The sequence below is a fragment of the Diadema antillarum genome, unplaced genomic scaffold (assembly GCF_040938485.1).
Source record: "Diadema antillarum isolate AM-2024a unplaced genomic scaffold, OU_Dant_1.0 seq00000738_RagTag, whole genome shotgun sequence".
In the NCBI taxonomy this organism is placed as follows: Eukaryota; Metazoa; Echinodermata; class Echinoidea; order Diadematoida; family Diadematidae; genus Diadema; species Diadema antillarum.
Window position 1 is genome coordinate 246903 of NW_027271636.1, and position 25388 is coordinate 272290.

At 38.0% G+C, this 25388-nt stretch overlaps 1 protein-coding gene across 2 annotated transcripts in view; it reads right to left on the reverse strand.

Annotated features, from left to right (window-relative positions):
• Positions 1 to 25388, reverse strand: part of LOC139738360 (cAMP-responsive element modulator-like) — a 55948-nt gene that overhangs the window by 6861 nt on the left and 23699 nt on the right. Inside the window, exons 2-5 of one of the 2 annotated variants that reach the window (XM_071648996.1) lie at positions 24320 to 24405; positions 20755 to 20895; positions 14299 to 14393; positions 6358 to 6500 (exon numbers count right to left, since the gene is read on the reverse strand). In XM_071648996.1, the coding sequence (XP_071505097.1) occupies positions 6358 to 6500; positions 14299 to 14393; positions 20755 to 20895; positions 24320 to 24373 (433 nt within the window). In that variant the 5' untranslated portion in view covers positions 24374 to 24405. The remainder of the gene's footprint in view (positions 1 to 6357; positions 6501 to 14298; positions 14394 to 20754; positions 20896 to 24319; positions 24406 to 25388) is intronic. The other variant, XM_071648998.1, reaches the window with a different exon arrangement.

Below are 25388 nucleotides of genomic sequence, written 5' to 3' on the forward strand. Positions count from 1 at the left end.
TACTCATTCCCTATTCATGAATCTAGATAGCATTTTTCAAATGTGTTATTTTGCAATTATTGACACCTCTGGTTAAAAATACAACAACGGCAACTCAGATTAGTATACTGGTGCTGGTTGTGGGTTTTATACTGAAAATTATTCATATCAAATGCAATTGAAATCGAATATAAAACCACTGACTATGAAAACCTGCCACATCTGAGCTCAAAATACATGAATGGCATTACTGGATTAAGTGGGGAAATCAGTGATTTTGAATGGGACTAACTTGCTTCATACACATGACATCTGATTCTGGGGAATGTGAATAGTTGAAATGTTTCTAGAGCTATCCACTTCTAAGAAATCTCTTTCAAAATCTGTCTTAAAGAAGAAAGGAATCATCAAATAGAAAAACAAAGTGAACATGATCAGCCATGCAGATACAGTGTAATGAGTTATGAGTTCAGGAATCTATGTGAAAAATTCATTTCCAATATGTATCATACTTGTATCTTTCCTGCAAGTATTTTTGGTGAATTATCAAAAAGTCACCTTCATAACATTGGAAGAAAAATAATTGCAACAAATGAAAGGACAGTTTGGACAAACAGAAACTTTCTCAAGAACAAAATATTGAAGATCAAGCAAATTCCTCGTACAATAAGTGACCCACTACAACAAAAGGATCCTAAAGTCGGGGGAGGACAATTTTCTGAAAATGACATGACATTACTCCCTTACTCTTCCACTTTAATTTCGTATATTACACGGATCATAAAAGTACTCGGTTGTGGCGATATCCATGATTTTGTTAGCGCATGTTGAGTGGTTTAGGAAATTAGCGTTTGGAGAAAAACGCCTTCAAAGTTTTCCTTCCCACGCTATCATGATCAAGGAGAGGCAAGACAGCTTTCACCGCTTGACAATAGAAGGTACGCTCCTAGCAACCTCCGGGATGTTCATTCAAGCTTAGCGCCAGCGGTCTAGCATGACCAATCAGTAACCACGATGTCATGCACTGACCAATAAGATCATTTCCTCATTGCTAGGGGCAGGGTCTAGCTGCAGCGCTAAATCCACATCTTCAGACACGTTTCTGTTCCGTTCAAAGTCGGAAAAAATCATGGCCCAGAAAGACGTTATTTTCTTGGTTTTCCTTCCATTATTTAGCTTCAAAATTTCGGCAGATGTTAGACAATACATTGGACTACAAAATTATGCCAAAAACAGAAATCTGATAGTTTTGACTAATTTTGATGATCTGACTTCAAACTCAATTTTCTCGGCTTAGCCATCAGCGACTTTAGGATCCTTTTGTTGTAGCGGGTCACATATGCACAGATGTAGGTCAAAATCATTATGGACAATTTGAATTTTTTTAGCACACGGGGTCTCTACAGTATTTTTGAATTATCATTGTTTCTGCTTTGAACTGCACACAAGAGAGACAAACACTATGACCATCTGTTTGTTTGCCATGGAGTAAAACAACTTGAGTCACCTTTCCTAGAAAATAAAGTCTTGTAGTCACACCACAGTGGTTTGCAAACAGATTGAAGTTCATGGAAAACAATATAATTAGCATAAAAGCCAAAGTTTTGCTTTCCTCAAAACTGTTCTAAAAAAAGAAAGCATTTCTCAACATATGAAAAAATCAAGTTCAGACAGAAAATTCAAATGGTTGACAACCAATTCAGGCCATCAAATTATACACACTCAAAATTGATATGGCCGGGTTTCTTGTTTTTTTTGTTTTTTTTGTTTTTTTTCAACTTGAGAAACATTATATCTTAAGTTCCAAAAACACACAGATGCCTCAGGTTTAAGTCTTCACTGAAATCACCTCCAGTCGTCTGTTGTCACTTTAGGAATTCATACAGTTTGCCACCCCTAGTCAACTGGCATTTTTATGGAATATGAATTGATTGCAACTTTCAAATGATTTTATCACACTCTGCTAAAAATGCTAAGTCCACTTCTTCAGTTGCACAAAGCTTTGCACAGAAAAGTTTTTGAGGATGAGGGGAAGGTTGTCTCAAAATCCTACACAACAAATTTATTAGGAATCAAAGGTTTATCAAATCCAAAGCCGCAATCAAATAAACGAGCACGTGGAAAGAGGAACAAGCTCCATCTGCCGAGAGAAAACAACATAAAAAAAAATTGAGAAATCCCCCCAGCATGCACCGGTAGCACGTGCGCCGCGACCTGGATACACACTGCGGGCATCGGAGGTAATGCAGCTGGTGGGATAATTGAGGAGCTGACATTTAAGAGGGGCAGGCGGCTCGCCAGCTTCAAACCCCTTCTGACATACCAGAGGGTCCGGAGGATCACACCAAAAGGGTCTGATCCCCCATCAAACCACTGAGGGAGGAGGAGGAGGAGGAGGAAGAGAGGGAGACGAGGGGCGAGGGGGAAGAGAGAGAGGGGGGTTCAACCACCACTGTGAACTATGAATGGAATGGTGAGCTTTTCAAATAGCCTCCAATAGCCTCTTACACTGGCTTAAATACCTCTGGGCAAAGAGAAGAGGTAGCATTCATTCACAGCTTTGTATTTGATTTGAACCTCCGCCCATTCCGCTCCCCGACCCCAAACCCTCCGATGCCTTCTGTAATATACTGTACGTACTGCCTCAAGACACATTGATCATTCTTGTGGTGTTTCTGATTTTTCCTTTTCAATCTCCCTCCTGTATCTACTTGTCAACTCCCCCCATCTACATTCCTCCCTCGACAATGGTCCTGTTTCTTTTGAGCCATCACTCCCTATTAATATGATGGCTTTGATCCTCTCATTGAAAAGTCCATCAATCTAACTCTCAACTCACGTGTGTGGATGCCATGAATACAAAATGCGGGTGCACCAACCAGAGATTATCCACACAAATGCACCATTTTTTCTCCTCTCTCTCTCTCTCTCTCTCTCTCCTTTGATGTTACTTTTTGGTATTCACTCCAAGTATACCAATATAATGAAAATAACCAGTGCAGTGTATTATAGGAAATCACAAAAGATGATACCATATACACCCTTCAGCATTTATGCCATACAGTAGCAGAAGACAGAGGGAAAAGTCTTCGTGTTGATAAATATTCCTCATTTAGAAAGTAAAAATGTGTGCTCTTTATCCATTCCATTGAAGAATATGGCCTTTCGATGGTTTTTAATTTGTGTCATAAGATGCATTACATGCATTACATATAAAAACTATAAACATATCATCACAACGCAGAATGTAACAATACAAAAGTACAACTGTCCTTTTCGGTTCACATTTAGCAATTACATGCACTACCAGTAATTGCTTATGGACATAATGAAAAACTCAAATAAAAATGGTGGCAATTAAAAGACTTGATCTATATCTAGATATGGATCAAGGACTGAGATGGTTGGTCTTTCTGTGGAAACCCTGACAGTTCCAAGAAGTCAAAAAAAAAATCCCATCTGAAAGGAGCTCATATTCATCATGGCCAAGTATAAATGTGACCCTGCACCTCAAAACAAACAAAAAGTCGCCAGACATGAATTTTTAGTTAAGGTCATATTCTGAAAGAGCAGACTTTAAGCTTTAAAATGATGTATAACTCAAATCAAATGGAATCTAAATATTGGAAAGAAAGCGCAAACTCAGGAAAAGTGTGAACTGAGAAAAGTGGCTCTGAAGTACAGTGTCTATTCAAGCGCTTAATCTTTACCAAACCGTGCTGGCTGTGCGATGAATGGGACAAAAAACAGGAAGTAAACCACCAGAGTAACAACAATGAATGGATTATCAAATTAATCTGAAATTAAATATGCCTTATTAACACATTCTGTCCATAATTAATGCCAACTTTCAAAGCAGTAGCACTATCCTTTCAAAAGTTATTAGAGTTGAAAGTGAAGAGTGTGGACAAGGTTTTTCAGAAATGAAAAAGGGATTCTAAAGACACACCTAATCACACTATTCTACCAAAAATGTTTGAGATAAACTGCTAAAAAAACACACTTTCCTGCCGGTTTTATTATACCAAATTTTAGCATAATGTAAAAGAAGACCCACTCTTTCAGAAAATATGAAAAAGTCAAGTTCGGCTAGGTTGACCCATTTCACTTATTTTCAGTCCTCACGCAAAATCAGTGTGTGCGACTTTATGTTCGTTTTGAGGTGCACGGTCACAAATGATAAATCATATAAAATATGAATTATACATTGCCTTTGGATGTTACTTGTATTTTGTGAATTGAGTTGTAATATTTGTATGTAGTAATCATGTTATCATGTGTTCAATCATCTTGTTTTATAATGTGACTTATTTTGACATATGAATTGTATGTGATATTGATATATGTATTGTCACTGTGTAAACTATCTCAACTCGTCCTGTGGGCTTGCTATGGTATTTTGTATTGTCTTTTAAACCCTTCATAAAAATAATTGTAAAAATGAAAGACAGAAAAATTTCTGGACCTTGATTCAAAAGGAGACAAAGGTCAGTTGTGAGGTTTATATTTTCCATGGCAACAAATTCAATGCCCACAGCTGATTGGTCAATACCTAGCTGTTGCCATGGTAACAGTGATGATACATAATGGCATGTAGTCACGTATGCATTCACCTAGTCATGCAGTGTGCAATTGTACCATGACATGTGCACACATTTGAAGATATGTAGATTGCCTCAGTTTTGTGAATGCACAGACCTGTATCTAAAAGCGTACACGTGAAGAGTTGGTGTCTAGTGAACGAGGGCGGGTTCATTGACCACAGTTTTTAATCAATATATATTTCAGTAAAAGTATAGGAACGTATTATACACTAATTTCAATGTTTTCCGTTTCATGCTTAAAATTGTTCCCTGGATCTGTCAAAGCTGCCAGAAAATCTACTAATATCTCTCTCCTATACCAAAAAAAAAAAAAAAACTCCTCTCAAACCAAATCAATTTTAGTATCAAAGCTTATCACACTAGGAATCAGCCCTTGCCACGACATCACTTGCTACGCCTCTCAACTCAAAAGTGACTCGGAAAATCAATTCTCCTGACTTTTCCCTTAATCCCCTCTTGCTGATGGACAGCTCAGACAAATCCAGGCATTCCATGTTGGACTTTGGGGAATTCTGCCATTCTCCAGTTATTAATTTTGCAGATCCATGTGACGTCCATTTGCAGGCAAGGTGATGGAAAATCAATTTAAGACAAGTTCTGATGTCATTCATTTCAATCTATTCATTTTTCTCTATTCAAAATGGTTAATTTAATTAATTCCAATACAAAGTTGATCAAACAATTACCATGGGGCATGTAGACTTTAAGGGCAAATCATTACAAGCTTGACCACTGAAGATCAGTTCATGTTGTAGTTCATGCTGCTTTTTCTTTAAAAACAAAAAAAGTTATAGTTACAGGCATGTGGTAGCAAGAATATTTCAGTTTTCAGTTTTTATTTGATACTCCTCCCTTCAATCAATGATATTAAAGATGAATGCATTAATAATGAAATGCATTGCCGAAGAAAAAGAAAAGAAAAGAGAGAAGTCCTTGTTCTAGTGAACTTGAAATACAATGTACAATGTGGTTATGTTCACGGAACGATTATGATCTTCAAAGTTTTAAACTTTGATGGATTAGCTTGTAGTTTTAGACTATGATGCGCGCACACGTGACACCTAATCATAAAGATTAAATTTTCTAGCGACATTCCCACTCAATGATTTAACCTGAGAATTAGACAAAGAAATACACACATGCAATGCCAGTGATAAACCATATAATTTACCATGATAAAGAGTTTACAATATGCACTGAAGGTTGACCCGAAACCTGAGGGGGAATAGAGTTCATGGAGAAGTCATGATAACTTTTGAGATCGCTGATTATAATGTCCGCAAGATGCCGGACTACGAGTGGGGACCCCTTGTAGTATGTGGATGGAGCGTAAAACCCAAAGATGTCTTGTGATTCAAATCATCAACGAATCTCTAAGATTGCTACCTTTCCAGTGCGCCTACACAGGGCTAAACTATAAGCTAATCTTTGGCCCGAATTCACGAAGGTGCTACTATCTTGTCCATGGTTTAAACCATGGACAAAGACCATGGGGCGCTAAATGTCGCATGGAATATTTCGTTACGAAATCAGTCAATTCATTGACGAAATTATTATTTTGTAACGAAATGACAACATTTTGACGACAACATTATAATCTTTTTTTTAAACGAAATGGTCATTTCGTCAACAAAATATTCCATTAGACCATGCGACACCTGGCGCCGCATGGTCTTTATCCATGGTTTAAACCATGGACAAGATTGTACCACCTTCATGAATTCGAGCCCTTGCGTTTAGGATTGCGTGTGAACGTAACTAGTGGGGACAGTACCTGTGGGTAAATTCTGGATGGCCGAGGCTGTCGCTCCAGAAACAATGATGCTCTGGGTCCCCTCTGATTCGTCACTCCCCGCTGGCTCCTCCTCTATCTTAGGCACTCCTGGAACATCTGATGAAAGGTCGTTGAGAATCCTCCTACGGAGCAAAGACCATCATGAGATAGAAGGGTCAAAGGTCAGCAGTGCACAGTGGGCTCATGGAGGAGAACCATTCCCACTCAAAGAAAATCTTACTTTGAGTGGGTTTTTCTTTTCCTTTTTCTTCCAAATACAACATCATGTCAGTTTTTTACAAATCATTTCACACTTGACAAATCAAACTGATCGAGGTGGAATTTTTCCGGTACATTAATGCTGGAAGTATGCTGCATTTCTCCACCAAAGAAGTCAGAACTGTCAATTGGACTCAAGTTCTGGAAGTTAACAGCAATCTCCCACAAAAGAGTTCACTACACTCTGAGTGGCACTCCTGCAGGCGGCTCCTGAAGTTGGGGCCTCACGATGCAAAGCAATCAAGAGAGAGAATTAGAGGTTGGCCTACACTAAAGCTGTTTCAAAAAAAATAAAAAATAGCCACATGAAGTATACAAGCACAAGCCATCATACCACGCAGTTTATTTGACCATACCTTATCACGCACATACAGCATGGAGGGCAATGTAACGAATAATAGTACGTGTATATCTCACTCCTCTTTCTTCCTAAAGGTTTCTGAACACACTGATGTAGAAAATGATTTCAGCAGCAGAGCTTGAAGCTATACACAGTCATCCATCAATGGATGGATGCCACAAGTCCTGAAGAATAATTACACACACAACATTCTAATTCCACTCTCTGACACTCATCCTTGTATGTTCCATCTCTCCCTTTCAAATTCTCTCTCTCCCCCTCCCTCATTTCTCTCCCAATCGTTCTCCACATCTCTCCCATATATGATCTCTCTCTCTCTCACTCTTTGTCTTTGTCTCTGTCTCTCTCTCAACCTCTCTCTCTCTAGTTCCAAGGACGTACTGCTCCTAGATCCCAGGTTACTGCTGACTGCTCAAGAAGCCCTTCAGCATCAACTGACTACAAAGTCATTGGTGAGGATATTTTTGTATACAAGTATGTCTGTTCCTCTGAACATCGTTGCCCTTTCAGGGGTGTTTTGCTTCGAAATGTTTGGATGAATTCTGCCAGCTATGAAGACACGGCGATTCTTTGTAGAAAATGAATGTGTGTCATTGTTCCCCCCCCCCCCCCCCCCCCCCCCGGCAAGTCTTGGTGGTCACGTGTACAACGCCTTGTCACCGTACAAATATACTTGTTATTTACTTCTTATGCATTCAATTGAAATGCTGGTCACATGTTTGGTACATCCTACAGACAGTCCTTGTGAAACTAACATGTGTTTTCATGTGAATCATGCAATGTTTTTGTTGCTGTTCGCTGAGGCACCCAGTAGCTTACCTGGTAAAAACAGGAGACAAAGATTTTTAAAAAATAGACATGTATGTGGCTATCAGAACAGATTATTATATTTAAGAACACAAACAGTGGACTCCTGTTACCACAAAGTCCTCAAGATTCGCAGTTTTCTTTCATTCTAAAAGATCAAAATTTTGTTATGAATATAACCGAACAAATAAACAACTAGAAAAGCACTCTGAGAGCGCAGGCCTCCGCCAAGCAGCTACTTTCCACCGATGATCTTGCTCTTCCCAAAGAGATTTTTCTCCTCTCCACCACTGGGGAAAAGCTCTGGGCTCTTCCATAGAGATCAGCGATTCCCACCCATAGGTATACATGCTGAAAAATCGCCCGATTTCTCAATATTGAAGCCTTTGCTACGTCATAAACCTTCAGCTGCGCGGCGCGCCTCACCCTAGCAAAAACTAGAGCATGCACTTTACTGCGCATTTGAAAACCTCAAAAATGTGCAGCTTGAACTCCCAAGTTCATTGACCCTACCTGTCAAAATATAAAAAATCCTTCATAAATTCCCAAAAAATTCTCGGATCACTACCAAAATTTAGTCATTCGTTACTTGTATCATTCTCAACATTTCCTGTAAGTTTCATCAAAATCTGTTGACTACTTTTTGAGTTATTTTGCACACGGACAAACAAACAAACGGTAACGAAAACATAACCTCCTCCCTTGGCGGAGGTAATAAAAATACATCTTATTAGAGTGGATATGTTGCGACCTGCATTCTTACTCCATTGTCATCAGAATTTTGTAATAACCGCGTTCATCAAAACAGGAGTGCACAGTAATCTACTCTCAACATGGAGAACAAAACAATCGTACATCCAAAATTTTGAAACACAAATGACAACCCTCAGTGTATGCACATCAGATTTCAACAGGTGGCTATCTACAGGTGGTTCTTGATAATATGTACATGATAGATTAGCGGGTTATCACATTTCAGATCGTACCTATTTCCCTCAAGAATTTCCTCCGGTGAGCTTTGATTCTTTTGACTCACACCACCAGGTAACCTAGAACGGATTCAGTCAAGGTCCATACACTGTGCATGGCTCATCGGATAGCTCACACTCAAATCGTTCACTAGTAACTTTCCCACCACATTTTCCCGAATTCCCACCCTGCACTCGTTAGATCTTGAGCTGATAATCAAGCAGGTTCATCTTCGGAGTGAATCTTCCATTGATTGAGGGTCAATGACTCCTCATGCATTGCCAAGTGTATGCTCACAAAGATGAGATAAATTTTTGGGGGTGATCTAGCTTTATTCTGTCATGTAAGCCTTTCCAAATTCCATTTGACTTGCTCTTCTATTCTTTTCTTCCATTTCTATTCTTTTCTTCCATGTACTATGTCCATGCACGAACAACAAATTGTGATGATACTACTCATGTACTTCTTTTTTCTCTCTCTCTCCTTGAGGTATCATCCCATTTTGCACCACAAAACCAACAAAAAGTCGTTAGACATGGATTTTCAGTTAAGGGCAGATTCTGAAAGATCAGACTCTTAGCTTTAAAACAATGTATAACTCAATCCAAATGGACTCCCCTAACCAACCTTAATACTGGAAAGAAAACAAACACTCTGGAAAAGTGTGAACTGAGAAAAGAGGCTCTGAAGTACACGGTCTATTCAAGCGCTTAATCTTTACCAAGCCGTGCTAGCTGTGCCATGAAAGGGACAAAACACAGGATGTAAACCACCAGAGAAACAACAAGAAGGGATTATCAGATTAAGCTAAAATTGAGCATGTTCTATTAGCACATTCTGTCCATGAATAATTTAACTTTCAAAGCAGTAGCATCATCCTTTCAAAAGTTATTAGATTTGAAAGTGAAGAGTGTGCAGAGGAATTCAAGACATGAAATGTGGCCTCTACGACAAACCTGATCATTCTGCTCTTCGCCCAAAAAGGGTTGGAGAAAAACTGCTAAAAACACACTTTCCAATTCATGTTATGATACCAAACTGAAGAATAATGTAGAAAAAGGATAGCTCTTTCAGAAAATATGAAAACCTCAGGATTGACTGACTTGAACCATTTCACCTTTTTTGAGTCCTCATTTAAAATCAAGGGGTGCGACTTATTGTTTGTTTTGTGGTGCACGGTCACATATGATCTGTAACTTATGCAGAGCTACCAAGTCTCACGCATTGTGAGTGAGACTCAAGCATTTAGGGTCTGTCTCACGATCTCACGCATGACACCCATTTTTCTCACGCATTGGGAGCATAGCTTAAAGGATTAAAGTGAGAGTTGCAATCGAAGGCATATTTCCCTTTTGTCTTTCGAAATAAGTAAAAAATAGTCATTAAAGTATGCCCCAGCTTGCACCATTAAGAGCTAAAAATTGAAAAAGCTCCCTACAGTGGGAGGGCGGACACCCCCCTCCCACACCCTCCCCTCGTTCAGTCGCTTCGCTCCCTCGCTCACGCACATGAGCGCGCACCGAGATGCTGAGTCATGAAAATCTCACTCATAAAAAATTTTGGAACTTGACATCTATGCTTATAATGCACACCATTTAATTACACAAACATAATAGCTGGAGAATAAGCACAAAGCCCTCATTCTCCAGAAATCCCAGCTAATATCCACCTTTCTTCCTTTTTTTTAAATGAAAGTTTTACTTCAACTAAAACAAATTTGTACTATTTACGCTTATCAATGATCCTTCCATTCAAATCAATTTAATGTCAAGTTGTGTTGTGAAAGCTGGCAAACATCAAATCAAAACTCAAAAATCACAAGAGTATGCCCCAACAAATTCCATCAAAACTAGTAGTGTGGTATACAGTCTGTTTAAATCACATCTACGTATACAGTACACTGTACACTAACTGTACACGTGTATATGAAAAGTCATGTGATTACTCTGAATTTTCAAATATATCTGAACAAGCATAACGCATTTATCCACACACTCAACTATTCCTTTAAGGACCACTTGAAAGCAATTCTGGCATGAATCAATATCTTACCTCATCTTTAAAAAATAACTAATGCTTCTACAATGACTATTACTACTAATAATAATAAAAAACAATAAGACAAAGACAAATGAAACAAACAAGAAGATTTATTGGGGGTTCCCAGCATTTCAAGAAAACAAAATTCCCTGATTTTTCCTTGATTTTTCCCTGATGAAGCCTCAAAATCTTATGATAATTATTTCAACTCATTTCCAGTTCCACATGTTTTCTATGTAGTTGCAGTAGACTATTTGCAGTATACAACCCTGTGCAGGCATGTAATGGCCTCCCTTCCCATCTATGTTGTTTTGGTATATAAAAATATGCAACAAAATATAACAGTCAGACTGACTACATGTACACGTACTTTCAATTTTTGGGCCAATCAAAGTTCCCTGACCTTTCCCTGATTTGAGGCATTTTTAATCAAATTCCCTGACTTTTCCATGGACTGGAAAAAAAGGAAAATATTTTCCCCTCATTTCCCTGATGGGCTGTGAACCCTGTTTATAAGAGAAGCAGAAGTACAGCAACAAGAACAATTGCTAAAACACTATTAAATTATCATAAAGACAGATCTCCATCACTACAGATTGAGATGCACTATTTCAATAAGGGTGATGGCAAAAGACATGCTTACACACTCTATTGTGGATTACTCCATATAAATGCATCATGTGGCAAGCTCTAGAAGCTCTAAAACACTTCTGATTTTTTTTTTTCACACTTTTGGAAAGCAAACACATTCCTACGGAAGCAGAACACTGTTGTAGTACAGTGTAGCCTGTAAGAAAAAACCTAGATAATTTTTCAAATGCAATATATTTATAAAATATATTAAGTAGGCCTACACGTATAGATGTAGAAAGGCTTCAAACTGTATGGCACACAGAGGAAAGAACTTGTGATGCCATGTCTTACCAACATACAGTAGTCTGCTCTCAAACCATCCAGATTTGGAGTAAAATACAGGCTGCTGTCACAATGGAACATTCATACGGTTCAGATTGTGTGTGTTTCAACACGTACAGACCACCGGCTAAGCTAGAATACAGCAGAGTGTGTACGGTAATCTATAATTTTTCCATACAGCAACTGAAATTATAAAATTTCTTAATATTGGATCACAATCCTATGCCATCTGGAGGAGAGACCACTTCTCCCGACTCTCTTTTCATGTTCTCCTGAAATCACTGACATTTATGAACAATCATGCACCCTGAGAACCTACAGTGTACACAACGAGCATACAGTACACCAGCCCCTGAATAGAATGTGAGCTTTCCGTGCTTTTATTCATCCTATCACAAGGGTACCATACTCCTAGCCATTAGACACTCACAATGGAAAAAAGACAGCTATCAAACAAATAAAGAAAAAAAAACACAGATAAAGATTTTCTCTCATGGCAGTGTTCCATTTTTTTCTTCTTCCCTCGACAGCCTACAGATGTAGCTTGAGAGCTACTGAATCTGTGATAGACTAAGCAATAAGGAAAGTGTGTGTGTGTGTATAACATTGCATGTGTGTATTTTTTTTTAAGAGAATTCAAATTTATGCACATATCAAATAAAGAACAAGTAAAACATTCCCTAAGCACAGAGCATACACTCATAGCTTGCTAATTCAAGGCTTACCAAAAGCTTGTCCTCCTGGTAATTATACATTGCACTATGTCACTATATCGAACCATTCTATCAATCAAGTGTAACATTTAAAGGGACTGTACAGTACTGGTTGAGGTGAGGATTCAAGTTTATAATATTTATTGGTGAGATAATGAGAAACCTCTCATGAAATGTGAAAGAGCATGTAATTTCAAGAAGGATTGAATGTTTGTTTGATGAAAATTGGCCTTGAAATGGCTGAAATATCCAAAAAAGCGATCCTAATAAAATTGACAGGCCATGACTTTTATTAGGATCTCCTTGTCTTACCTTGTTTTTAGATGTATCTCAGTCATTTCAAAACCAATTTTCATCAAATTAACTTTTGAATCCCCTTAGAATTGTATGCTCTTTAACATTTCATGGAGTGGTTTTTAAATATCCTGCAAAATGCTACACGCTGAATCCTCACCTCAACCAGTACTGTACAGTCCCTTTAAAAGTTGGTAAGACTGATTGTCTCTGTAATGTAATATTTAGAAGTTTATGTATGGGTTTCCTTAAAAAAATTAATATTTGTAAAAAGAGAGGGCATTCACAAAGAATCTATGGCTATTTAAGTCTTGATCATGACCATATTTTGTTTCACTTCATAGAAAGTATCGCTGGTGATTTGAACTTTTCTTTCCCAAGACTGCTTAAAAACTTGAATGTGACCTTAAAATAGATGAAGGAAAGGCGTGAGATGAAAAGGATTTTTAAAAGTGAATGACATGTTCTACAGACTATAACATAAAATCTAACTTAAGTCAGAGCTATGCAACATTTCAACTGCACATGACACATTTTGTCATTTCAAACTTGGTTCATTCTGAGGGACAATTTCTTATTTCTTTTTTGTTTTTTGCTGCAGTAGGATAACAATTACCACAAGAACGGTACATCATGCAGTCTGTGCATATCATTACCCATTTCAAAATTATCCTATTCAATGACATGCAGTAAACAGTGGCCAAATACTAGTAGACATTTTATTGGTCTGTGTACTATTGAATAATTTGTGCATCTCATGCATATGACCAGACTTGCAACTTCCCTGAAAAAATATTCACAATCTTGAATACGTTTAAAGAGATTAAATACATTCCACTCTGTTGTGAAACTGGCTCATCCAATTCGGTGGGCATTGCCACAAGCGCCCTCTAAAGTCCAAATACAGGGCAACCTGAGATCAACTACTGCGGTGTACTCAACATTTAAATTTGCAGGTGACACAGGTCCTATCTAAGTACAAGTACTTGTACTTTGTAGTCACATAGAAGTATGTTTTATCCAATCCACACGTATAGGTGGGCTTTGACTTGCAAAATGTACATACACAGAGCAAAGATTTACAGCCAAACTCACACCATCCATATTCATTACACTGGAATTGAAACAGTTGGGTTAACAGGTGGTTTTAGATTTTTTAATTATTATCATCTTGTAATTATGTCATGATTTAAGATAAATGAAAGCAAACACAAATAATCTACATAGTTGTACATTGTAGTTTGACAGATTGCATGGAAGTTCATGTATGAAACACATGTAGAGAATTGATACTTTTAGTATGCATACACTGTCAATATCCGTATCAATAAAAGCACTCAGCTGGCTTTTATTGTGCAAGAAGTTGTTAGACTCTTAATTTCTTTCAAATCATAAACAAATTTCATGTTCTGTCATCGTGACAAGAAGAAAAGTGAAAAGCAAGAACACTGTAATGAGATTTAAGAGAGCAAAACATGAATAGAAAGAGATCTACAGAGAGAAAAAGAAGAAGTGTGTTGCCTGTGGGAGACAGTGCAACAGGAATGTGACAACATGCCTTACCTGTAGGAGGGTCTCCGCGAGAGAATCTCCTGCCTCTTCCTCCGCTCGATCTCCCCATCAATGGAGATGCCCTCCTCATCCACGTTACTACCAACCTGCACAGCGAGATGGAGAGGGAGAGGGAGACAGTGACAGGGTGGGAGAGAAAGAGAAGGGGAGGGGGATGAGGGGGAGAGAGAGCACGAGAAGGGGAGGGGGTGGAGAGGACGAGAGTAAGAGAAGGGGAGGGGGAGGAGAAGGAAGAGAGAGAGAGGGAGAAGAAAGGAGAGACAGGGTGAGAAGTGAGTGAGAGAGAGAGAAAGAAAGCGAGAAAGGATGACACAAAGAGGGTGAGAGAAAGAAACAGGGTAGGTATAGAAACAGATGGAGAAAAGCAGGGATCAATGTAGAGAAGACGATAAAATACAGTTTAACCTATTCAGGACTGCCATCTTAGAATGCCATTGACATCATATACAGAAGGTTTAGTCAATGCAACTGACAGATACTGTGACATACTGTAAGTCTTTCAGCATTCCTAATCGTTTTTATTTGGTCAGTCAAAACATGTAGGAACCATGAGTAAAAGTCTGCATTGGTAATTAGTGCTACTAGTATCAAAGAAGTGTACATGTAATTCCTCATGCAGACACTGTAAAAGCTCTCTGTAGAGCAAACACATATTTATATCAAATACTGCACATTCATTCTATATCAGTGGCGGATCCAGAGGGGGGCTCACTTGGCGTGCGCCCCCTCTTTATTTTTGGTAAAAACAAAAGAAATAACCAAAAAAAAAAAAGGGGGTGGGGTGCGCGCACCTTTCCTCTTATTTTGCAAAGGTGCCTCCCCTTTACGGAATTCCTGGATCCGCCCCTGTAAATTTCTAGGTTAGCTATGTCCACCAAGACACAAGAAACACATGAACATAAACATGAAAAAAGAAAACACACACACACAAATGTATACATATGTACATAAGTATGAAGCAAAATGGAGCACAAATCTTTAGACAATTAAAGAAAACAGCTTTTATGCAAGTCACAGTCCATGGCATTCCTGCAGAGTATGGGATACAGTATGACTTCATGCAGCACATCTAGAAAACAAAAAGTTTAGTGGAACATCACAGGCATGTTCTATAGAACACGCAAGCCTTATCACATTGACAAAGTAATGTCCAAATATCAAGTCAAAGATGCGTGAGCAGTCATCCGCATTGCACAGCAGACAGTCACCCAGAGCTGTCCTTCTTGAATCAGAACTCTGTAGGGTAGTGTATGTGTGTCCTTCACAAAGACTAGACTAAGAGGACAATAAAATGGATCAGGGTACAAGGCTTGTCTTTGCAAATGTCCTTTAATTTAATGACCTTCCTTTCAGGATTTTTTCTTTTTGCTAACCATGCTTGAAAAAAAGTTTAATATTTGAATTTAATCATTGCTACAGCCAATCTAAAAAGACAACTGTTACAAGTAAAATTAGAAAAATATACTTCCTTAATCTGAATTTTCAATTTGGTATGTGTACTAACAAATTGTACTTAAAATAGGAATTTATTCATCTAATCCATCTTTTCCTAGAATTGTAATCATGCATGCTTACTTCATATAATCTGACAAGTATACCTGTAGATGAAAAGTGTCATGTAGCCCATAATGTGAGTTCAATGCTAATAACTGTCGAAACAAATCTGAAGACAGAAATAACTTTTTCAGTCAAAGCACATGTGTTCACACTCTGGAAAATGTGAATTTTTTTCCCTAATAAATCTTCAATTTCAAAGTCACAGGGTCTATCTCCTTCTAATAATTCACTCTACATTCTTACTTAATATCATGTTGAATTGTACTAAACTTCAGCTTAAAAAAAAAAAGAAAATATGAAAAGTGTGTATCAATTACAAATAAAACTTGGCTGAATGCCCCTGTATTCTTTAATGTTGCTTATACAACTGCACCTTCTTCGTATATAAAGATGAACAGGACTCATTAAAGATGTTAATCATCATATTTCAACAGACTGAATGTTCTAGAATACCAACTACCTACATGTGTACAAGAAGCGTATGCTCACAGTATAAAAGGGTTGTTTTGAGAGTACTAAGACTTTTGATAAAGACCTACTAAACTATGGCTACAATGGACCTCTCTGCTCAATATGGCTGCTGTTTTCGAAGCATTTGTTTTGTGGAAAACATGTGAGTACTGTGCCTGTTATTCTCAAAGCTTGTCAACTTCCTTGGATACTTTACATACATGGTAGCTGATAAAAATACTACCAAGCTAAACTGCCAAACTACTTGCATGGCTTCAACACAGAATGAACCCCTAAGCTCTCAAAAGACACATGTTGCACACCTGTAGGTAAGCATTTTTATCACAATTCGCAAAGTTAGGCATCACATAAAACATTTCAGGCTTACTAAATGTCCGAAGAAGGCTGCATTTTCCTACCATGCAGAACAAACATGACAGAAACTCTATGGTACCGGTACTGAACATGAAGTACTTGTAAGCATAACACTTACCGAATATCCACTATCCAAACAAGACTGACCTAATAGAAGCTTGATACGCAGCACAGATAATAGAGAGATAACTTTCACACACCACCCCATCACACATTTCTGTTGATAGAAGTGCCAGGAATGCAGCGTGCGACATCTGTCTGGGCGAGTGCAGGTTACATAGCTTCAACAAGTAGCAAATAAAAGGCTATGCAGCACAAACATTTGCTCTCTGAAATTACATAATTTTACACAGCATGGATTTCAAGCTTACAAGCGGGACTGAAACATTTGTCTATTAGCTATAAAAGACGTTTCAACTGTAATACTTAATTTGCGTAATGTCTTCATTTCATACTAGTTTGTAAAATAGCACTGTTCTTTGAAGAGTCCATTTTACACCTATCTACCTTTCCTATCCCAGTATATACATGTAAATAAAGTGCCAAAAAAAAAAAAATTACCCTTCTGCAAATACATTGAAAGTAGACAAATGTAACAGGTGAAGAAATCAACTTATTGTAGGCCCCTCTAAACAATGTGGCACTGTTATTCAGGGTTGTTGTTTTTTTTTTTCCTGAATACCCATATGCTTTGACATGTATTATGTAAGCCTTGATCACTAAGGCATTTATAAACACATGTGGGCACTTGTATACAGTGATTATGTCTTTGACTAAAACCAGGAGTATTATCCATTTTAGACATCACTGTGCATTACACATTGCAGCTATACATTTCTACTCAGTGCCGTCTTATCTACTGGAGATATGAACCAAGCATGCTGACACCACATACATGTACTGTGTACACCAGTCCTGGCTGTATGTGAGTGTGTATGTGTGTGCATGTGTGTATGTACAGGAAACTACCATTATAATGTAGTTCTTGGGACCAGAAGTTTTCTTTTGCTTTATCAAAATTTCTTTAGAAAAGACAGTAAACAAAGTATTATTGATTTTAATTTTGAGACTTGAACTTGTACTATGTACAATTGTAGTAATGCAATTTCATCAAACCATGTTCACTACAATAATCGCAAATAAGGGAAGCGCACTGTATGTAATATGTATGTGTATGAATATATCGTCGGTTGAGAACAATAAGGGCATTATCACAAGTTGCGGGAGTACTGAGTTATTGATATCATGTTGTAGAGCTTGCTTTTCTCTACTACACATTATTGTGTCAAGTTTACATTTTATAAGGGCACTATTTTACCTGATATTTGGAACAATGCCTATAAATCTACTTTTGATTTTTATACGCAAACTTTTTACTTCACAAAAACTAATTGTTTCGTTTGAATTTATGCTCAAATCTCACAATGTGATAGCACCCTTCTGCTTCTCTGCTGACAACATGAATGTCGTATATACAATTGTAAGTTATTGCACATGTGTCGTATGTAAAATTACACATTTTTTCCACATCCTGAATGTCCCAGACATGATATATCCAGTACCCTCAACACTGACCGTAACACCAGCCAAAACTCTGATTCAAAGTTGGGGGAGGGGAAAAAGCAAGTGGGGGAAGAGACATCTTTTATCAAAAGTGACTTATACCCCCTACTCATTTGGGTGATTAATCAGAAGTACAACTATACTATCACCTTCATCCTTTGTGGTTTGAGCTATCAGCCATGAATATGTTGAGGTGACTATTTACAGGATATCTTATCCAGGAGGGAAAATTGAAAACTGATGCATATTTGTGGCAGTACAGCTACTGTATATGCCATATATTTAATAGCGAGTCTAACTTTTCGTGAACAGGGACTTCCTGACGATTTCGCAAGTGGTTGAATTCGCCATCTTGGAGTACTGTACTGAACGGAGAAATGTGTGATACACATGCGTCACATTCATATCGGATCAGAGTCATTATTTTCGCATGTCTTCAATTTCGCGAACAACACCTGACTCGTGAAATTCGTGAAAATAAAAACCTCCCGAAATATTTGGCGTATACAGTATTACACCAGCACAGTTTACAGCCACCTACTCTACATACAATGTACATGTACAACTGTACCATGTTAAAGAGTGGCATTACCCTCCCAGAAATTGTACATCAGTGTCGCACAGTGACATCCAAGATGTGTGGGTTGCAGGCCACCGACCCTTTTACTGCATTAGACTCAGTTCAGTAACAGTATTTCATAATCCTATTAAGTGTAAGAGGAAAATCCAACTCTTCCAGCCTACTGCACACAAATGCATGCGTGGGACTTGCAATGTTCCTATTTAAGTGCCTTCAATTCACAACCCAGGTTCTCCAGATACAAGGTAGAGCAGGTTAACGACCCTCTCAAACTAAGTCATTCAATAACTGCAATTACACACTGTGAAGTTTCTTTTACTACAATGTATAAAAGAGGGAATGATATAAATGAGATTATGAGATTATGTTTTCACATAGTAAAGAGTCCAACAATTACTCCCTTAGTACTTGAAATTTAAGCAAAAGCACTGGAGCAGATAAAAGCGTCTGTAGCAGAGTGTCTTCACATTAAATGTGTGTGCACTGATCCCTTCATGTAGCTATTTTCATATCATGTGAAGCAGGTTTTGATTGTTCAAAAGTACTGATGTAATAAAGATGGTTATTCCCCCCCCCCCCCCCGAAAATGTGTCTTTTTTTCTATTATACAATGTCAAGACCAACAGCATACATTGTAGTCACTAGATCCACTGAAGGAGTTTACAATGTAAATGTAGGTAAGTTTGGGCTTAGGACAAATTTAAAAGCAAAAGCCCAATTGTACAAAAACTAAAGCTCACGTACAAGTAAAGAATGGTTAGTTTTACGTTAGAAATGAATGCACACTTCAGTATTTTCTAACTGACTGCATACGAACACTGGGAATTACAAAATCATTATTATTATCATTATTATTATTATAATATTCTTGTTGTTATTATTATTAATATTAATTATTATTATATCATTATCATTATTTTGTATTATTATCATACATACAAAACACATAATCATAAATTCCAAATATGAAATATTTGCAGTTTTGACTGAAAAGATATGTGTTAGCTACTAGGTAATCAAAAAATTTGGTCTAAATCCATTTCAATTATTTTATCTTTTTGTTTTGTTTTAGTTTTTCTCCTGTTTTTCTTTGGGGAGGTCGTTCTGCTTGTTTAAAAAATACTAATACGCATACTCTTGCTTGTAAAGAAAATGAACACTGACAGTTCTACAATAGAGCACATCTTTCAGTACTACTATCTGGTGATATTATGCTTTGTGCGTGGTTCAAACTACACTGTACAACCTATGGAACCACATTATTAGGTGATTCAAAGCGCGTACCCACGGTAATATTCCTTGCTCAAAGCAACAGCATGCAAGCAGGACTGCCATATCGTGGGAGTGCACGGGTCTACACAAGTCTACTGTCCAATTCACAGCAGCTACAGTACATCACACACATTTGATGGGGGGAGGGGCTGGGGAAAGATGGGAAAGGGGGAGTTGGTTGGCGGGTATCATTGCAAACTAAGCAGCTATAGTCTACATTCTACATCCACTAATCATACCCATTCTTGCTTGCAAGGTGTGAAAAAAACAATAAAGATGTAAGCACTTGCTATGAAGGTGGTACGTATGGGCAATCAGCACGTGTAGCTCTTTTTAGCAATATGAAGCATCGTTCAAGGCTGGGGACGAGACTAACTGAAGCACCTACATGTGCAACGTACATCACACTTCACAGTACAGGCTTCCCTAAAACTGGAACAGCGACAATAATTTTCCACAAAAAAGACAAAAATCCCTTTCTATCTGAAGCTTTTGTTAGCCATGTTTTGTTGCATTTGCTTTTTGTTTTGGTTTTTTCTTTTCTGACTTTTGCAGTGACATCTACTATTGGCAAATTATCCCACGCAATGACAATGAGCTCAAAGGCATGATAGTTTGCATGGCATTTTCTATCTTTAATCAGTCCCAACCTGAACTTGGACTATGGGTGTGGGTTGAATGACAGACTGCTGGTGGTTTGTTTGAATGACAGACTGGACAGGCACCGCCTGACTGAGAGGCGTCGACGCCGCCATCACCACGGTAACCGGCACAGGTGACGAGGCGTTCACCTGTTGGGAAGGGGGAACAAAGAGTGAAACCAAACAGAATTTTGGATGGATCTCAAAACTCTGCAGCGTCTAGCAGAGGGAGAGCATCGACCTTCCTAGATGGGGTCATGTCAAACGTTTCCTCCTCCCACTTCGCAGGTTTCCTCCAAAGTTTTTCCCACCGTTTCGTAAAATGATTCACTAGATATCAGTGTAATGGTTTGACACCACCATCACCCCCCCCCCCCTTTCTATTACTGACAATGGCAGTGCAATGTCATCTGTTTGATGCGTTTCATCTAAAATCATCTTCCACACTCGAGCAAGAATTTGAAGTGAATGAGCTATTTCTGCACACCCGAGAAGGGACTGACTGCTAAAGCACTTATCTGCATGATACGCTATCCTGTATCCACTATCATAGTCTCGATGCATCCCCGCTTCCCTTACTATGCTCTGATGCCAAATTTACAGCTGTGCAGGGCGTGTTTCTTGATTAGATCTGTTGCTGAAGTTGCCTCAGTTGTGGTACAACAGCTTGAGGTTGCCAGGTGTTGATGAAGTTGATGCTGGCATAACAGCTATAAGTTAAGGGGTCCCACCTTAGCATGGCACGTTTGGCTTTGTCAATCACCAAAATGTAGGGTTAGGAACATGCACCGCACTGCACACAACCATAATCATAGAGTAGATTTGTGATTATAAGGAAACAAAAGGTGAGAACGGGTACTGAGTATTAGTGTAGCATAATGAGATGGATGTTAGCAATAATTAGTAGATGCATATGATATCAAAGAAGTATACACAAGAAGCATACGTAAATGTAAATAAGGTTGTTAGGAGGTTAGAAAAGGAATGATACCACACATCAACCGTACCATGCACATAATAATGTATACCATCATGTTCAACAATTCATTGTAAACACAAGAAGCACAGTAATGTATGCAACTGAAAGTACAGTATTTCAGCATGACATTTTTCATTTTATATATCATCAAATTTCCACACAACAAGACACACATTTTTACTAAAGATGCAAAGTCAATCAGTACATGGTAAATAAGCAAGATTTTTCTCTCCATTTCTTCACTTCCAGATTTAGATAATCTTGCAAACAGTCTGCCTTGTTATTCCGTAATATTTTTCTTACTGTCACTCATATTCCCATTTTCTAACGTACGGTAATTTGTACAGCGCGCATTCAGAGTTTCCAAACATTTTCCATTATTATTCAAATGATTAAAGAATTTAAGAACCTTTTGGGAAGATGCACAGATTATAGTTTTCATACAAACCCTCTAAGGTTTTAGTCTAAAAAGTGCTAATCATTAAAGAATGTATTTGATTTATATCAACACAAAGTATATAATATTCAAGCTGAACTTCAATGACATTGCACAGAATGCAGTGACACTCTTAAATTTCAATCTCACTTCTAACTATAAAATTGTCCTTTTGACTCCATCATCAATGTCATATCATGTGACTACCTTTTAAAGAGATAGAGCAGTGTGCTATGCAAATCCCCTTTAAAATCACTGGCAAGTCCATTCTGGTTTAGTTCACCTTTCTCTGCTTGAAGTGTATTTAAAATTTATTGTGACTGTTTTCTTCTCTTCATTTCGACCACTGCATACGTGTATGTGGCTGCCTGAAAACTGACAACATGTGCACAATTGCATTTATGCTATGCCCTGTTTATCTGAATATTGAGCATCACACTTGTTTTTGTTGGTTGGTCATTGTGAATATACACGTTTGTATGCTTAGATCTAAATGGCAACAAGAAGGAAACATTAGACGGCAGCCATTTCAATACAGCATGAACGTTGGGACAAGTGTCTTTCCTAGAACCACACTGTGTGCTCATCTTTGCAGAGTGTGCATTTGTATGAACCCTTCACTGTGTATTGTATGTTAAATAACATCTTTCCGCAAACAAACATGTTATCCAATGTAGTTGTCAACGTAAGCAAAAAGGGAGATGATATCATGTTGGTCGAATACAACATTAAGATTCATTAAGGTCCCCAGCAACATGCTTCTTTGTTGATTACTGGTCAGTTATCGATTGTCGATGTTGTTTTAAACAGTAAAATAATATCAGAGAGCTGTTTTGAAATAATCTCTTCTATTAGTCCATGCAAATCTAGAATGTACCACTTCAAAAACATAAACAGGTTCACTCTTCCACTGAAAACAACTGGTTTGTAGGCACAGTACTAGGGAAGAGGTAATCAAAACAGAACATGGACTGCGGACATAACAGATACATAGATGAAATATGATACCGAAATGGGATTGTACAGAGAAAACAACTCCTCGATGAAAGCAGATAAAATATTTGAATGGAGTCATTGATCAGATTCAACTCATTGTTGAATACAGCGAGGCTATATCAATGTAGGTGGTACACACAGACAGACAAGTGCACGGGTAGAAAACAACTTTAAGTGTAAACAGCATCGTGGGCACACGTATGTAAACACAGCCAGAAAAGGGGAGTTGAAGAGTGAAAACACAGATACACAGCAGTATCTTACTTTGAATGGGGAGAAACGCAGACACAGTACTACACAGAAATTTTGACAAATATTTGGGTTTGCGATGTAAGTCCACCTACAACCTACTTTTACAAAGTTTTTTTGTGAAGTTTATTTTTCCACGAAATTTCATATGAGCCATTCAAATGTTTTATTATTTCAGTACATTAACAGTAAGTGTTGAATACTACTCTCTGCCGTCACTGAGCCCCAAATCAACAGCTTTTATAGTATGTTCATAATTCCAAATAGCACTAAGTACTGCTCTGTTAACACTTGACTAGTTATTGTTTAATTTCTAATACTGCTTAAGATATTGCATTGAAGTGCATCCATATGTTCACAAAGTGACATTGTGTGCATATGTCTTCTTTTTAATTTGGTAGAGATGTGCCACCTGTGACTGGTTTTATCCCACACACACATGAAAGAAATGAGAAATAGCAAAGTTTAAATCCCATATCTGAAAGAGTGTATGTATACATTTTAAGTTATTCAAGGGGTTAGGCATAGACTAAAAATAAGTTATCAACTGCCCAATATAGGCAGACAACCATGAATATTTTCTCCAGACAGAACAAGACCAGACAGCATGCAAATACAGATGATTTCCTCCACACAGCCCCCAATGGGAACGAATTTTGACTCTAGTTGTCGTAATTCTAGGTGCTTCAAGACACATTAATCTAGCATCTCCTGTTAACTCCACAAAATGACACTTTGAACCTCCTGAAATTGTTTTGTTTGGGGGTAGGGGTGGAGTGGGAGAGGGGGGTGTCAGTGGATTCATCCTAAACCTTTTATTATCTCTCCTCAACCCAATCCAAATCTGGTTTCCCTCTCCATTCCTCCTCATTCCCCACTTCCCGTCCCCGCTGGAGCGGATCTCTCCCTCTTACCTGAGCACCATTCTCTTCCTGTGCGGCTACCTTGCCTTCCTCCACTCCGTCCATGTTAGACGCCAAGCTGCTGTCGGGGGATATACCTGGAAGGGGGTAGGCAGACAAGACACATACACAAAGAATGAAATTTCAATGTGAAATACTCGCTTGTGAATGACGGTTACGCCCAAAGAATTACCCCCTCAGAGAGAGAGAGAAAAAAAAGAAGGAAATAGTAACAATGATTTTCTTTTTCTTCAAATCACTGCCACCTTACCCGCGCTCCACAACAACTTATTTGGCCGGTGCTCGTGATGTTGTTTTGGTTTTCAGGTTGATGTAAAAGTGCCTTCTACAAATAGATCAGTGCTACATCTCTCGCCAAAGGAAGGAGTTTCCTATACTCACAGATATCCAACCTTGTTAAAGACAATAGAAGGGATCTGGGAAAGTTTTCAACTCTTTTACAGAGCTGACTGCTCACTGCTAAGATTACACAAAATTTGCAAAATGTTGATAAATCCATACCAAATTTCTTTGTCTATAATTAATGCTCAAAATTATGGATAGCTTGTTAAAACGGATTATCCTTCAATTTATTTTTTCTTCCCTTTTGTGGCAAAAAAAAAAAGGCAAGATACAGGCTAAATGCATTTCTGTAACCACTGTTTATTAATTAATGTGTAACTGGTGGCTTGTGGAATGAGTAGATTTTTCATGACATATTACACATCATAATGAAAACAAAAAAAAATCTTTGTCAACATTTTGCTCCATGTAGTACAAGCACAGTGAACTTAATTTCTGGTTTCTACACAATGAATACATGAAAGAGCAATTCACATAACGCTCATTTTGATGCTGAAGCCCACACTCTATCAAACACATCCTGTTTCACGCAGGAAACGTCAAGTTCATTCTTTAATGAAACTTTCCAACCTTAAAATTCTATATATATATGATGAAGAACTGACTAGCTCTCCCTGTAGGTTTTAAAAGGTCGGTACAACTTTGTAAGCAAATTCATAAATTTGCAAGAGCACAAATGTGTGCCAACAGCTCTAAATGTTATTATCAAACTGTGCAT